General features: G+C 59.0%; 1 protein-coding gene across 11 annotated transcripts in view; it reads right to left on the bottom strand.

The window, feature by feature from the left end:
• MYO18A (myosin XVIIIA) overlaps positions 1-14,898 on the bottom strand; it is a 92,386-nt gene that overhangs the window by 34,706 nt on the left and 42,782 nt on the right. For 6 of the 11 annotated variants that reach the window (XR_006728796.1, XM_045525312.1, XM_045525315.1 and 3 more), the window contains 14 exons: positions 8,768-8,855; positions 8,453-8,559; positions 8,163-8,339; positions 7,610-7,823; positions 7,235-7,377; positions 6,516-6,616; positions 5,640-5,703; positions 5,301-5,445; positions 4,950-4,970; positions 3,784-3,795; positions 3,025-3,201; positions 2,724-2,814; positions 2,249-2,441; positions 1,355-1,441 (listed from right to left, as the gene is read on the bottom strand). Coding sequence is in view for 10 of the 11 variants with exons in the window: in XM_045525312.1 (XP_045381268.1) it covers positions 1,355-1,441; positions 2,249-2,441; positions 2,724-2,814; positions 3,025-3,201; positions 3,784-3,795; positions 4,950-4,970; positions 5,301-5,445; positions 5,640-5,703; positions 6,516-6,616; positions 7,235-7,377; positions 7,610-7,823; positions 8,163-8,339; positions 8,453-8,559; positions 8,768-8,855 (1,620 nt within the window). In the remaining variant the exon portion in view is untranslated. Of the gene's footprint in view, positions 1-1,354; positions 1,442-2,248; positions 2,442-2,723; positions 2,815-3,024; positions 3,202-3,783; positions 3,796-4,949; positions 4,971-5,300; positions 5,446-5,639; positions 5,704-6,515; positions 6,617-7,234; positions 7,378-7,609; positions 7,824-8,162; positions 8,340-8,452; positions 8,560-8,767; positions 8,856-10,899; positions 10,936-12,144; positions 12,220-14,052; positions 14,418-14,898 lie in introns of those variants that run through there. The other 5 variants (XM_045525313.1, XM_045525320.1, XM_045525322.1 and 2 more) reach the window with 3 other exon arrangements.

The following is a 14,898-nucleotide window of genomic DNA, read 5'->3' as shown; positions in this document are numbered from 1 at the left end:
AAACGAATTAGGCCTATGGCCACCTCTGGCCTGAAGGTACCTTTCCTATGGAATTCCTGTGTCTTCCTTGGGCAGGAAGGACTGAACCTCCCCCACACCTTATTCTGGCCTGGCCTTTAGGGACTGGAGGACAAGAGAAGTGAGAAAAGTGCCATTTCCCCTATCTTTGACTCCCGCTGCCTGGATCTCCTCCCCACAGCTGCCCAAGGGAGTCCGTGCAATTATCAGAAGGAAGAAGGATGTGGCCAAGGGCCGAGGGGCATCCCCAGCAGCTGGAGCTGAGTGGCAAGAAAGAGCAATGAAGCCATCGGATGTGAGCAGCAGGCAGGGCACCGAGGAGCCCGTCCCCAGGGTGCAGCCGCCTGGTGTCAAGGTGCATCAGACAGAGGAGCGTGCAGGAGGGAAAGGGTTGTGGAGCCCCATCCGAACACACCAACACACCGTCTGACCCCTGCTGCTCATGAGTCACATGTGGTGACTTCCCCATCTCCTGGGAATGGCAAAGGCTCTCCCACCATGGGAGCCCAGGTGGCAGGAAAAGAAAATCCAGCTTCCCTGGGGAGACTCGGTACTTGGGCACTTTAAGCATTTGTCCCCAGGAGGATACTCACTCTCCCTGGGGCCCACCACTTGTGCTAGCCAAGCAGGGCCTTACTGCAGGAGTTGGGGCAGGAACCAAAGCAGAGGCAGGGTAGCAGCAGCCTGGCAAAAATGCCAGCTCGCCCATAAAGCACTTGATGCAATTTCCCTAATGGAAGATAGTCACCAAATGCCAAGTGCTCATCAGGCCGGCCAGCCCCCCAAAAGCACCAAGGCACCCAAGACACTAGCACAAAGGGTGACAGTGCCTGCCCACAAGGTTGAGGGCTCACATCCAGGACAGCCCCCAGAGGGCATCTCAGAGTTTGGCACTGTTCCCTGTTTGAGTGGGACCCTGCTGGACTGCATGAGTCCTCTTCTTGGGGACAACGGGAGGGAATGATTGCGTCTTTGGGGTCCAGGCCCTCACAACAGGGCTCTTGGCAGACACACTGGAGGCCCAGCCAGTCACAGGATCGGGACTGAGCCCCAGCTGGTGAGAGAGGAGGTACGTCCTCCTGCCTGGCTAGGACACAGGTGGGCCATGGCTCCCACTGCACCAGGGCAGAAGAAAGTATCACCTTCCTGGTCAGATTGTCTGAGTGCCGAGGGCACAGCCCCATAGCTGTAAAGTGCTTGGTGTCTGGGCATAACTGCTGGGCGCCCCTCTCAGCCCAAGTGGCACCCCGAGCAGCAGCTCAGATGGGGAGGGCTCGACCAGAGGGAGAGAGGTGGCAAATGAGAGAAAAGGCCAGACCCTCCCTGGAATGCCTACCAGGGCCTGGTGGGAGGCCTCGTCCACAGCAGCCACAGAGTCACCTGTGGTTGGCTCCAAGTCATCAAACGCCAGCTCGATGTTCTCCTGGGAAGGAAGGCAGTGCAGTATTGAGCATGAGGACCAAGTGTGGGACGCAGCCCTATCAGGCCAGAAGGGGACTCTGGGGTCAGCAAGGCCAACCTCCAGCATCCCAAATGAAAAACTGCTACCCACCTCCCAAGGCAACACACTGTATTTTTGGACAGCTAAACTTCTCATAACCTCTTTTTATACTAAGCCAAAGTCGCACTCTGTCACTCGAATCAGTTGATTAGGCAACACAGAATAAGCTACTCTCCATCTCACACAATCATCCTTGAAACACTTGAAGACAGCTGTCATTTTCCTCCTGAATCTTCTCTAATCCAAAATAAATATCCTCCCCAATGCATTCAACTCACCTCCACATGAGGGAGTCCAGATCTTACCCCACCTGGGACACCCTTTTACGGAGGGGCACTAAATAACCCCCCGCCATCCCCACGTCGGGAAAGGGAGACGGGGAAGGCCAGGCCCAGACACACTCGGAGGCAGGAACTGCACTGTTGCAACCCACAGGGCCGGAGGAGAACTTGAAGGAGGGCAAGAAAGGGCTCCCACGGACCCCAAACGCACCTTTAGCTTCTTGGAGAGCAAACGCTCCACAAAGTAAGAACGTAGCCAAAGCCGCAGGCCAGGGACAAGGGGGCAGGAAATGACTCCCACTCCAGAGGGCACAGGAGGACAGAAGTAAAGAGGGAGTAAAGGGCAGGGAAGGTGGCGCTTTCCACAGCCACAGACGGCCTCTCTGGGGGTGCCAAGGCCAGAAAGTGAGGCTGGGGTAGGGCATGAGGCCGAGAGTCTCCTGTATACCTCCTTGTATCTCTCCAGCTCCTGCACGAAGGTACGCTCGTGGAAGAGCCTCTGCAGCCGGTCCTGGACGTAGTTGTGGCACAGCTCCTCAAAGGAGGCTCCGCGGGCTGACCCACCCTGTTCAGGGTTCTGGAAGCCTGGAGTGTCCACAATCATCATGGAGCAGAGTGAGTGCTGGCTGGACTTGAGAGCCCTTCGAGGGAGAGCCTAAGTCAGAGCTGGCCAGGGCAATAGCACAGAGCAGGCCCCGCTGGTCTGCCCCTGGCACCAGGCAGCCCCGCCCTGCCTCAAGCCAGATCCCTGTCCCTACCCAGGTGCCCAGGACCCTGGTGGGGAGGATGGGCCTTGCCTCGATGATGGCCCACGGGACAGCGAACCCTCTGCTGGTGGAGGTCGGCCAACCACAGACGCAAAGGCATCAGCTCCACCTTTGCCAAAGCAGGCAGGGAGCCCCTGGGTCCTACCTGGCACTCACCTGTTCACCAGGGAGACCAGCAGGGTGAAGAGCTCACTGTAGAGGCCAGACGCCATGCCCTCTAAGCACTCCAGGGCACTCAGTTTGGGGCCTGTGGGGCAAGAGGATCAGCTCTGTCTCTTGCTCCCCGGGGCTGCCCACCTGGGTATACTCCCTATTGCACATGGGGCTCTGGGACTGAATCCCGCCCCACTGATGGAAGTATGTACTCGCTCCAGCAGTCCCCTTCACCCCCAGAGACAGCAGCCAGCCCTGGATGAGGCCTCCCACTCACATCCACCTGCCGGGGGGCTGAGGGTACCTGTGCCATCTCCCAGGCTGCTCTCCTCGGGGCCCTGGCGGAAGGAGGTAGACCGCTGCAGGGTGCCACCCTTGTGCTGGTGCTTGAAGATGGCCGAGGACAGCTCCTCCAGGCCACACCCCAGCAGGTACGCAGCCTTCTGGGCCCACTCGTGGCGGGCAAACTGCTTGCGCCCGGCTGTGGGGTGGAAAAAAGGATCTGGCATCTTGGGTCTTTCTCCTTAGGCCAGCTGATGACCACTGTGCCTTCTCCCCACAGGACTGGGGAGTGGGCATTTGCTGGAGGGAAAAACCAGCCCCGATGACACCAGATGGGCTTCAGGCAGGACAAGGACAGCCAGCAGCTGCCAGCACTTCCTGTGCCTCTGGGGGATGGAGAGAATGAGCAGGCCCTAAAAGAAGAGGCAACTCCACATGCTGCCACCAGAGGGCGGCAAGCCAGCCGAATCCCTTTCGCAGGGTTTGGCTCCAGGGGGCCCCAGCTTGGGGAAGGACAAAGCCAGAGGCTGAGCCAGCCCACCTGCGATGAACACAAGACCCACTCTATCCTGAGAGAGGACTGGCGCCTCCCCCTTCCCTGGAAGCATGAGGCCCTCCCTCTTGCCCCCAGGCATCTGCCAGGGGAGACCACAAATGGCCCCCAGTGAGGAGGCAGAAGAGCCGCAGGGGAAAGGGAACAGCCCACACAGACATACGCGCCTCAGCCAACATGTGTCTAATCGCGGCAATTAGGGAAAGCTAACAAGAAACAAGGTTTTACCTTCGGCAGCTTCTGTAAGGCAAAGGACCAGCATGCAGCATGCAAAGAAAAACAGTGTGTTAGCAAACAGTCATCAACTGAGCCGCCAGCCCCGGGAAGGGACCGTGGGGGGTAGGGGCTTATGAGGATGAGCTGGCAAGAAAACATCCAGACTGGGGAAGGCACACTTGTACACACTCGGTTCAGAGGAGTATGTCTGTGGGTGTAATCAAACCGACACACGCAGAAGGAGACACACAAAGACGTTATACCCGTCCCCCGCGCCCCACGACCCTGGAAAACACTGGAAGCTCCGAGGAGCTCCACACACCGCTCAACAACTCGGTGCGTGTGCTGACACGCCCAGAACTCTCCACCTGCAGACAGAGCCGGGTGTGGTGAAAGGAAACCTGGGCTGTCACCGACTCAGAGTAAAGCAACTTCCCTCAAGACACAGCCACACGCCTGCCTGCCCGTCCTCCCACTCAGTCTGGAGACAACTTTAACCCAGAGCCTGGGTCCTCTCTGGCAGGGGTGCCACCTGCTGGGGCCACAAGGGGCCTGGCACCCAGCGCCTGTTCCTGCATGCACCCACCACTTCTGCACTGCTGCTCAGCAGCTGGGGGCCCTCACACCCCATAGGTGACAAAGCCAAAGCCCAGGGTGCCGCTCAGAGCCAGCATCCCCTTTCCCTGAAACGGAGGAGAAAGGGGCAAAGGGGTGCTCGAATCGCCAAACGCTGCCCCTCAGTGTAACTCAAAGGAGGGTGACAGAACTCTTCCCAGCCATTCTCAAGCCCAAGCACCCTGCCCAAGCGTGGCCCGCTCGTTCCGCGGTGGCTGCTGCCCCCTAGTGGGAGAGACACAGCCACCAAACTGCCAGAGAGAAGGGGTGAAGACGGGACACTGGCCTCAGAAGCCCCAGGAAGCAAGCCCACCCCCACGCCTCAGCCCCCTGGAGGCCTCCTGAGAGGTCCCAGGATCTGGATGAGAAACAGGAAGGAGAAGCAGCTACTCCGGGGTCTCGGAGAAGCCTCACGGCCAGCAGGCCCCCCTTCCTCCCTCTACCCTGGGGCTTCTCCCCAGACCAGTCCCCTTGGCTATGACAGAACAAGCCCGGGCCCCAGGGCAAGCACCAAGGCAGGGTGAGCGGCCCCTACACCCCAAGGCAGGGCCAAGGTCAGTTACCCGCTTGCTCTTCGGGGGCCTCTGTCAGGAAGGGAACAAGAAGCAGAGTTATTCCTGGGCACTGCTCCGAGTTCATGCCCTTCCCTCGCCCTCAGCCTCGGGACCCCCTCCCCGCTCCGCACAGGGCTCCCAGTCAAGGCCAGCTCAGTCCAGGCCTCGGGCCACCACTGGCAGAGATGCTTCTCAGCCCTGTGGGGGCTCCAATGTGGGGGACTAGGAAGAGGCACAGGTAAAAGAGGGGGGTGTCTGAGAACAGCTGGGTCTGTGCTGGGCAGAACAGCTGGGCATGGGCAGGGCCCCCACAAGGTCTCCTGGGCGTCAAGACAGGCTGTTGGGACCCTCTGAGGTTACCTTTGGTGGCTCCTGCAGCCCCCAGGTGGTAGACGGCAGCCAGGATGAGCCAGCAGGCCTTCTGCTCATCAGGGGAGATGCCCAGCACCTTCATGGCCGTCTGCAGCTTACTGAACTGCTGTGCGGCTTTCTGCTTCTCCTCAGGCTGCAGAGAAAGGCGGGCACGCTGGCACTGGACCCCAGAGGGGCTGTCCCTCCTGGCACACCCCACGCTGTTGGACTCAGACTTGAGTGGAGCCACCCAGCCTTAGCTGGGCTCCTGCTATTCCCAGGGGGCACCACAGCCAACGGAGGCTTCTCCCACTCCCAAGGCCAGGGCTGCCACCCCAGGGCCCTCACCTTGGCCAGTGGCACAATCCCAAACACGTTGTTCTCTGCCAAGTGGTTCAAGTGGAGCTCTGTCCTAGGGGTACAAATGAGGCATCAGCACAGCGCTTGGTCCCCAAGCCCAGGCAGAGACAGACAGCCTCAGCTTCCAGGTGCCCGTCTTCCCTGACCGTCAGTGCTGCCACCTTTCCTGATTGGCCTGGATGCCTGGTCAGAGCCCCAGTCTCCCCACAACAGGTCACCAGAGATGCCTGGTGAGAGGATCCAGCCAGACCCCTGGAAGGGAGCAGGGAACCGGCCTAAAGGGTGAGTCCAGCCGGAATAGAGTCTGCACCTTCAGTTACGAGAAGGGCTAAGGAGGACAACGGCCTGGGGCTGCTGGCTCAGCCTGACCATGTATCCCTTTTGAGTGAACACAGACAGCAAGTCTGAAGGTCTGAAGGGAGGACGGGGCAGAGGCAGCCAACACGGGAAAGGGAGGGCCGGCATGGAGCAAGTATGGGCTTTGGGCTCCAGTGTGGACTCAAACACCAGCTCAGTCCCATCCAGCTGTGTGACTGTGGCCAAGTCCCCAGCCACCTGTGTCTCTGTGCTTTCCTCTCCAGACCTGGCTTCGTGGGTAACGGAGATCTTAGCTAGGCTCTGGGAACACTTAGGGTCAGCTGTGCCCCTCTCGTACAGGGGGCTCCAGTACCCGGGACCAGGGAGGTCCTGACAGGGCTTGTGTCTCACTCATCTTGCCATCCCCAGGGCCAAGCTCAGAGCCTAGCACATAGTAGGCACTCAGTGAACAAATGGTACAGGATCCAATCAAGTGGCAAGGCCCGGGAACCCAGTCAGCAGGCCAGAGGCCAGAGCACCATGTGTGTGCCCGCTGTCCCATCTCACCTGAGGGTGCTATCCCCACAGGCCAGCAGGTAGTAGAAGACGTTGAACGTGGCCTCGTTGGCTGGGCGCCGAGCCACACGCAGCTTCTCCAGAAGCATCGTCTGTGGCAGAGCGCAGAGGTGTGGGTAAGGAGGGTAGTGCCAGGCCATTTCTCCCACCCCACCCCAGAAGGAACCAGGCCATGGTCCTCCAGGCCCTGGGAACAAGCAGCTGCATCTTACTCCCAGGTGTGTTCAACCAGAGGCCAGAAACCCCCTGGGGTCAAACAGGGGACAGAAACCAGAACCAGGAGAAAGACAGGCCCAGCTCCTGGGGGGCCCCTGCTGCCCTGCCCAGTCCCCAGGCACCGGCCTTCCAAAGATGGAAGCCTGTGGCAAGATATCTATCCTACTTTGCCAACAAGCCAGCCCTGAGAGAAGCCCCGAGCATGGACTTCAGAAAGTGCACATGAGGCTGGGGACAGTAGGGTAGGGACAACCCTAGGGCTGGGAGGGAGAAGGGAGCTGGGCAGGGGGCCGAGTTGGGCCCCATCCAGGGCAGGAGGAACGGAGGGCAGACTGGTGACGCCTCCAGGCAGTATCGGCCAGCCCTGCCTGTGCTGGGTCCATTTTGTTAGGGCAGGAAAGTGGAGTGAGGCTCAGAAGAGAGCCTGATTTCTAGGGCATGAAATCAGGTGGCCCATTTCTCACTATCCTGAGGCCCAGGCAGTGTCCCCTCACCTGAATGGAGGCTGAGGCCACCTGGCCAGCTTGGTCAAAGTCCAGGGAGAGGATCTGGGAGAAGCGGGTGGCATTGCCGTTCATGATGGTGGGGCTGTTCCCAAAAGCTTCCAGGAGGGTGTACAGAGCCTGCCACTTCTCCACTGCAGAATACCAGCCCAAGGGGACATCAGGAAAGCCAAGGGCAGCTCATCCCCAGCCATGGGATCCAGAGGCATGGAGCCTTGGAACCACTCAGACCAGAACTGCCCAGGGACAGAGTGGTTCTGAGGGGATGGAGAGGCCAGGGAGAAAAGGAGCTGGCACCTAGGAGGGTCCTCCCTCCCCGCCCCCATCTCACCCTATTCTCAGCTCTCCCAGTTGTCCCTGCCTCACCAGAAAACACCTTGTTCCCACTGGTGCCTGCGATGGTAGCCAGGTATTGCACCAGATGCTGGCAGCTAGTGGTCTTGCCACTGCCACTGCTGCCCAGGAGGATGATGGACTGGTCCTGACGGCTCATCAGCATTGCCCTGTACGCGGTCTGGGCCACGGCATAGATGTGGGGTGCCATGTCCTCCCGCCGACACCCCTTGAACATGTGCATCACCTTGGGCAGGAGAGCGATGGAGGGAAGGGTAGGCTCTCAGCTGGTCCCCTCCAGACACCCTCACCCCCACGGTCCACATCCTTCTGGATTTTCACTCCAGTGGTGCCCAGGGATTCTGAAGCTAAGGCCATGCATGGAGATGCAGAGACGAGCCAAGTCTCAGACTCTGTTAAATGTCACAGGGAGGTCCTTCTGTCCTCCATCCCTCGAGATGACCCCTCTTCCCAAGGTCAACTGTGAGGGTGGACAGGAGCCCATGGGATGTCAAAGGGGAAGGGAGAGAGCCAGGGCAGGTGGGGCGGGCGGGGGGTGGGCATGGTAGCCTTGAGGGTGCCGCACCTTCTCAGAGTACACGGCGGGGGCCCCACGGGGGCTGAGGACGAGCAGGCTGGGGCCAGCGTACGTGTGCAGCAGGCTAGCACCGTAGCGCTGGCGCAGCGTGTGTAGAACGCTGGACTCATTGAGGTACACCAGCGAGGCCAGATCGTCTAGACGGTCGCAGGAGGGAGCATTAGCCTGTGTGATGGGACAGGCAGGCGGCATTGAGGAAGCAGAACCTGTCTCCGTTGCAGACGACACACCTGCCCTGCCCAGCCCACTCCTGTGCCCTCGTCCCGCCTCCCGCACACCTTCTCCACGTCATCCTCATCCACGTCCAGGATGGCTCCATCGTGGTCCAGCTTCACGCGCACCTTCCCCTCAGGTAAGCTGAGCTCCTCGGATTTGAGCTGACTGGCTGCAGAGGAGGGACAGATAGCTGGACGCAGGCCTGGGAAGACTTTACTGTCCCACTTGGGCCTTCCATGGTCCTGCCCTCCTCCCCACAGTGTCACCAGCCTCTCCTTGCTCACCGTCCAGCCCTCACCAGAGCCAGAAGGCATACCCACTGCCCAGCCCTGAGACCAGAGTCCTGGACACATGCCCCTGCCCCGCCCAAGACTCACCCAGTGAGAAGCCGTCCTTATGGACCAGCCACACCTTCTCCGTCTCATACCAGGCCTCCTCGGCTGCAATCTGCTCTTCTGTCTTGGCCTATCAGAGGAGGGAAGAACAAAGTCAGGCCCTGCTCTGGACGACAGCAGGAGAGAGGAGACGAGTGAGGGGAAGGCCTTCAAGATGAGCCGCTGGGCGAGGGAACAGTTAGGTGGCAGACACAGAACACGGGGACATCAGAGGTGTCAGGGAAAGAGGGTGGGGAAGCCAGGTAGCAGTGGTGATTCTGAGTAGCCCTAAGGACAAGGACACAGAGGAGAGACCACACCAGCACTGAGGGTCTGGAAGGACAGGGACACAGGAAGCATGTGCCCAGGAGAGAACAGGCCCCAGGAAAGTGAGGTTCTACCTTCAGCCACCCTCTGCCCTCCACCAAGCCAAGCCTGTAAGATCAGTATCCTGAACCCAAGCCCCTAAACCCTGGGTCACAACTATTAGGGTCTTCCACATCCAGCTTCTCTCCTCATCCAAATGGCAGGGCCTCCTTCACCGAGCTGGGAAAGGGCATTTCCTCAGACCCAAAGAGAGAAGTGTCCACCTAGACACTGTGCAGTGCAGAATGACAGGTGGGTTGAGGGCACAGCCTCAGTCCTGGCCTTCCCCTGCAGAGGATGCTCTACCTGGGCAGAGGGACAGTGCCCAGATGCACATGCCAGCCTCCCTGCTTCTCCTCCATGTCACGGTCAGCAAAGGCCTCATCTCAGAAAGTGGCAGTGACACAGACCCAGTGGACGTGCTAATGCCACACGAGGGCACGAGGCAGCATGGCCAGAGATTTGGAGGCAGGGGGCAGGCCTGCTCTGTCAAACTCAGGGAGGGACTGGTATGTCACACAGATGGGCACAGGGGTGGGTAGGAAGGGGCTAGGAGCCCCCAGAAGCCCCAGGAGGTCACCACAAGCTGTATCAGGGTGTGGGGCTGTCAAACCTGCATCCCTAAGGACACTGGAGCTGGGAAACGGGAGAGGGCCCAGTGTCCTCAGCCCAGCAGGGTCCCTTGGTTGTGTGTGGGTAAAATGGCAGCAAAGTCATTCAGTGGGTGGGGGGATGGACGCCCCAGGGGCATGGACCCACCCTCAGGCTGGCCCTAACCCCCACCATCTCCAAGGCCTCCAGCTGTGAGGCACAGTTAGTGTCCTAGAGTCCCTCACCCCAGGCGTCCCTTCCTCGTGAGACCTGATGCCCTGGATGAAGGATCAGGAAAGGACAAGGAAACATAGGAAGTATGTTCTTTGTCACATTTCTTGGAGTCGAAAGAAAGGAGATCTGGGTTCTACTCCCAGGCTGGACCCTGGCTTCAGGTAACACCCCGCTGCGGCCGGACCGCCCTTCCCTGGCCTGGAGGGAGAGGGCCAGGCTACACCAGAGGCTCCCGGGTCTCTGGGTTTCACATACCAGCAAAACGATCTTTTAGATGGGATGATGGCTATGGGGCTGTCAACGTTTTGATTTGTTAAGTGAGGACATTAAGAAAGGATAGTTGTTTACATTTGAAGAAATATAACTTTATAAAAAAATCATTACAATGTTGTATTTTTTTCAAATCACATGAGACAGGTGAGACCTTTGTCTTGAATGGGCACATTCTATGCGCTAGGTATTTGGGGACTGATGACATCAAAGTTATAACTGACTCCTTTAGAGCTAATCTGAAAATGGGTTTCTCAGACTGGCCAGGAGGTGGAGACAGAGAATGTGTCATCTTCAGGCTCAGGCCGGGAGAGGGCAGAGATCCACCTTTCCAGCTTTCTCTACCCAGACTGAGAAGAGCTGCATCACCTAGAACCCAGCCAGGCCCTTGGACTCCAGTGGCTGAGAACCACATGCCACAGAGACCAAACTTGAAGGGTGACACTTGGTCCAGAGGCTCCCCAAGAGCCTGGCACAGAGCTGTCCCCTTTTGAGCTCCTGGCACTGGCATCCCCTGAGGGTCCCCCCAGACACAGGGTGGGAGCCTGAAGGAGAAGAGGCCTTACACTCCAGCACGAGGCCCGGGCACAGACGCCAGCCCAGGTACAGGCCAGGGGTGGTGGGTGGTCACCGGAGGAAGCGGAGGGCTCCCGAGGGCGGCAGAAGCACCCTACCTGGCTGTGGGCAGGAGAGGCGGCCTCAGGGTCCAGCTGCCAGCAGCAAGCAAAGAAGAGAGAGAGAGAAGAGGGGTGAAGACAAGCAGACCACTGGCATGTCCCTTCAAGCAAGCACCCCTGGACCAAGTGAGCAGGCTCACTGTCACTGCCCAAGGCACAGGGTAGAGGTGGGAGGACCTCAGCGCCAGGACCTGGGAGCTGGCCTTGGTGGGTGAACTGCAGCCAGTGAAGGAGAGGCCAGACCAGGGAAGTTACAAGACACCTGTTACCATCACTCTCAGAGGAGACGCTCTTTTAAGTCATTCCCAGTGGCCTGGGCAGGAGTCTGCCACTCTGCCTCTGGCCACAGTCTCTCCTGGGCCAGCCATCTGGTCCATTCTGAATTAGGCTTCCTCTTTCATGTGTCTGCCAGGCCAGGCCACCTCACCATACCCAGGGCCTGGGCCCCCTGGGAGCCTCCTGCCTTATCTCCAGGGCATTCCTCAGCCTAGCTCCCATGTGGCCACCAGACACCAGCACAGAGCTATTCCTTGCCTCCAAACACATGCCCAAGAGTGCCACTCTCCATGCCAAGGGCTGCTCTCAGAGCTGTACCCCTGCACCGCTTGGAACAAGGCCTCCAGCAGCCCCAAGTCCAGGGCCTCTTCTTCAAACCCCCAGTGCAACCCTGTACCTCCCCCAGGCAGACACAATGACCCCACCCAGGGCTGACCTGGGGCCACCTCCCAACTGCCCAGGAGCCAAGGGACTGTGGTCAGCCTTGACCCCTGTCTCTGTCCAGTTACTTAAACCCCTCAAAGGCCTTTCTGGGGAGGATGGGAGTCAGCCGGGCCTTACACGTTGCCTGTTAGAAATGGGCAAGGAGTTAATAGGCCCCACCTGGGTCTGGGAAGCCAGGGCATCAAAAATGGGGAGCATCAGCTCCCTGCCTTGCCATCCACCAGGCCCTGGCACCAAGACATGTCCTCAAGGCAGAAGAATGGGGCCAGGGAGACTTGATCTCCAGCCAAGAGGGGCCCCCTCCCACGTGCACAGAGTTTGGGGCTCTCTGAAGGAACAACCCTCCCCAGATCCCTTTTCTCATCTCTTCAAGTGGGAAGCCAATGTGAAGGCCCACTGGCCACCATGGAGCCACCCGTCACAGCCAGTGCTCCTACACACAGACACACACGGTCCTGCCACCAGCCTCAGGAAAAGGAGGGCCAGGGGCTGGGGACCCACACCCGAGAGAAAGGGCATTACAGGAGCTGTGAAGATCCTCTCAAGCCGCAGGTGGGCCTCTTCCGAGGGGGTCAGCTGGACCTTGGCAGCTCCTACCTGAAGGTTAAACCACTATTAGTCCTGGCCCAGAGGCCAGGGGTACAGCATGCCGAGCTCCCAGCCCAGGAAGCCACTGGGACCCAGCAGGGAAGTGGAGCAGGGTCAGGGAGGCAAGCCAGGTGCCAATTTGAGTTTTTAAACTATCAGATGAGCAAAAAGAACAGGTGCCTGGGAGTTCTCTGGTTATTTCTTCCTACTGTTCTAACTATCTTCAGCACCAAATAGCCCTGTTATCCCATGCACCCCTCTGGCCCTTGCCCCAGGCCCAGGTGACAGGTAGCTAGACTCCAAGTCAGGACATGTCTCAGCCCCCAACTCCTCCCTCGTGAGAGAAGGAGGGGCAGGGAGAGTAGCCGGCCCAGGAACAGGCACACGACACTCCTTGGCCACTTGGAGATTCTCCTGAGGGGCTGACAGTTCGGCTCACACCTGCCTATTGGGCCAAAATGCCCGTGCCAACTCCTTCCTGTGTGCCAGGAACAGTCACTTCCCTGATTCAGAGTGGGCCAGGAGGGTGGGGACAGCTACAGCTGGCTATTTGGTAAGTGCTGCAGTGCCCAGGATGAAGGGGGGCAAGGCAGGTTCCAGGAACCCCAGGTCCTGAGAGGTAGCACTCAAGGGAGGGCCTCAAGGACCCTTAGGCTGTGCCCCAGCATCCTCCTGACCTCTCTCCCTCCAGCCAGAAGGAGCCTGCAGGAGCATAGGGAAGCAGGGCCGGAAGCAGACGCCCCTCCCTCACACACTAAGAGGCCTCAGCAGGGTTCATAAAACCGAGAGGCTTGAAGACAACTGTCCCCAACTCAAAGACCAGCCACACAGGCATCCCCTTCCAAGGGGCAGGGGTTAGACTAACCATGCTTGGGCCTTCCCTCCTGCTTCTCAGCCTCTTGCTTCACCCAGAGGGTACTTTCTGGGAAGACAGGGTCACCCCCACATCCAAAGAGGCCCACTGTGCCCATCCGCCATGCAGGCACTGGCCAGGCCTGAAGAAGGCAGTGATGGCTGTGATGGCATTAACAGCTGTTACCTGCATCACTGTCAACGCTGCCATTTGCAGAGCACCCACCCTGCCAGGGACTAGGCTTGGAGCACCGCCTGGATCATTTCTAATCTTCTGGTTACTTAAAACCCTTCAAAGCAAGTATTATCCCTTATTTCAATTCCAAAATCCAAAAAGCCCCCAAAACAAAAGATTTTTCTTAACTATGTTGGTGGCAAAACCTGATTGTTTATCCTTTATCCCCCTGCAGTGTGAATATTCATAAACTGCTTTAGAAATATTAACGTGTTTGTTATGGGTTGCTGTTTATTATGCATACCGCATGACCTTCTAAAATACCCAAATTATGAATTTCTAAAATATTTCTGGCCCCAAGGGCATCAGAAGAGAGATTATGGACCTGTGTTACACCCACTCGACAGGCTCACCGGGCCAGTGGCCGGAGATGGGAACACAGGGCTTTCGACTTGAGAACACACTGTCTCTCTGGGTTGCACTGATCTGCCAAGACTCTGACCCTCGGCTTGGGATCTGGGGCCTCAAGCTGGCACCATGTAGCTGGGGACAAGGCCCCGACTCCCACAGCAGGGCCAGGAACATGCTGGTTAGTGGTTCCCATCCCAGCCGCTGGGCCAGAGCCCAGGCAACCACGGGTCCTGGAATTCAGTTAAGGAAAGCCATGCAATCCCTGCCATGGGCACATGGCCCTGGGCCAGCCTCTTCATCATGCAGGGTTTGTTGAGGTGGCTTGGGGAAGCTGGCTGTGAGGGTGGCTGGCCCTCAAGCATGAGTGGTGAGGGGCAATGCAGGTTAGTGACACACTCGGGTACCTCCTGCTGCACACCAGGGGCTGGTGACTTGGATGGCTGCTCTCCAGTGAGGTTTGACTTCCGGCCAGCGGAGCCTGGGTCCGCCAGCTCTTCTGGTGGAACTGGGGAACACTGCTTCTCACGGGTTTCAGGTGTGGCTGGGGAGCCTGCTTTCCCTGGGGAGTCCACCATCTTTGGGGAGCCTGGCTCCTGGCTGGAGGGCTTTTCCCCCTTCCCAGGAGACTGCTTGCCACGGGGCTTGTGGTCCTTGCCTCTGCCTCGAGACATCAGGCTCCGCAGGCCCACTGAGAGCTCATCCTTGGCTGCCTCCTTCTTGGCTTCGTGCTTAGGTGGAACAGGGGGAGGCGGTGGAGGGGGGTGGCGGCTTGGGGCTAGGGGCTGCCTTTTCTCCCCTCTTGCCTCGAGCTGGGTGCTCAGGGGACTTGACCCCTCTGCCTGGGGGCTCCTTGGCACCCCCAAGCTCCTCACCGGGCAGCACCTTGCTGACCACCTTCCTTACTGCATTTGCTACCCGCTTCCGGGACAGGCCCTGGGCCTCCTCGCTTGGGCCTTCTGCCAAGGCAGCCCCAGGGCCGTTCATGGCGAGTGTGCGCGCAGGGCTCTTGGCTCTCTGGGACGTCTCTGGGGGTATCGGACTGGCGGGAGGCTGAGGACTCCTAGATGGGCCACTGCTGTCCTTTGAGCTGCCCTCTAGCTACATACAAATACAGGTAGACATTAGCATTAACCCCTGCATCCCTGCCCACCCCATGCAGAGGAAATGAGAGGGTGTGACCTCATGCCCTGGAACAGATCTTCCATTCATCCACCAAACAACACAGAGCTCCAAGAGGCTATCCCGGGAAG

The sequence above is a fragment of the Lemur catta genome, chromosome 15 (assembly GCF_020740605.2).
Source record: "Lemur catta isolate mLemCat1 chromosome 15, mLemCat1.pri, whole genome shotgun sequence".
In the NCBI taxonomy this organism is placed as follows: Eukaryota; Metazoa; Chordata; class Mammalia; order Primates; family Lemuridae; genus Lemur; species Lemur catta.
The sequence above is the reverse complement of the archived record's forward strand: the minus strand, read 5'-3'. Positions and strand labels throughout refer to the sequence as shown.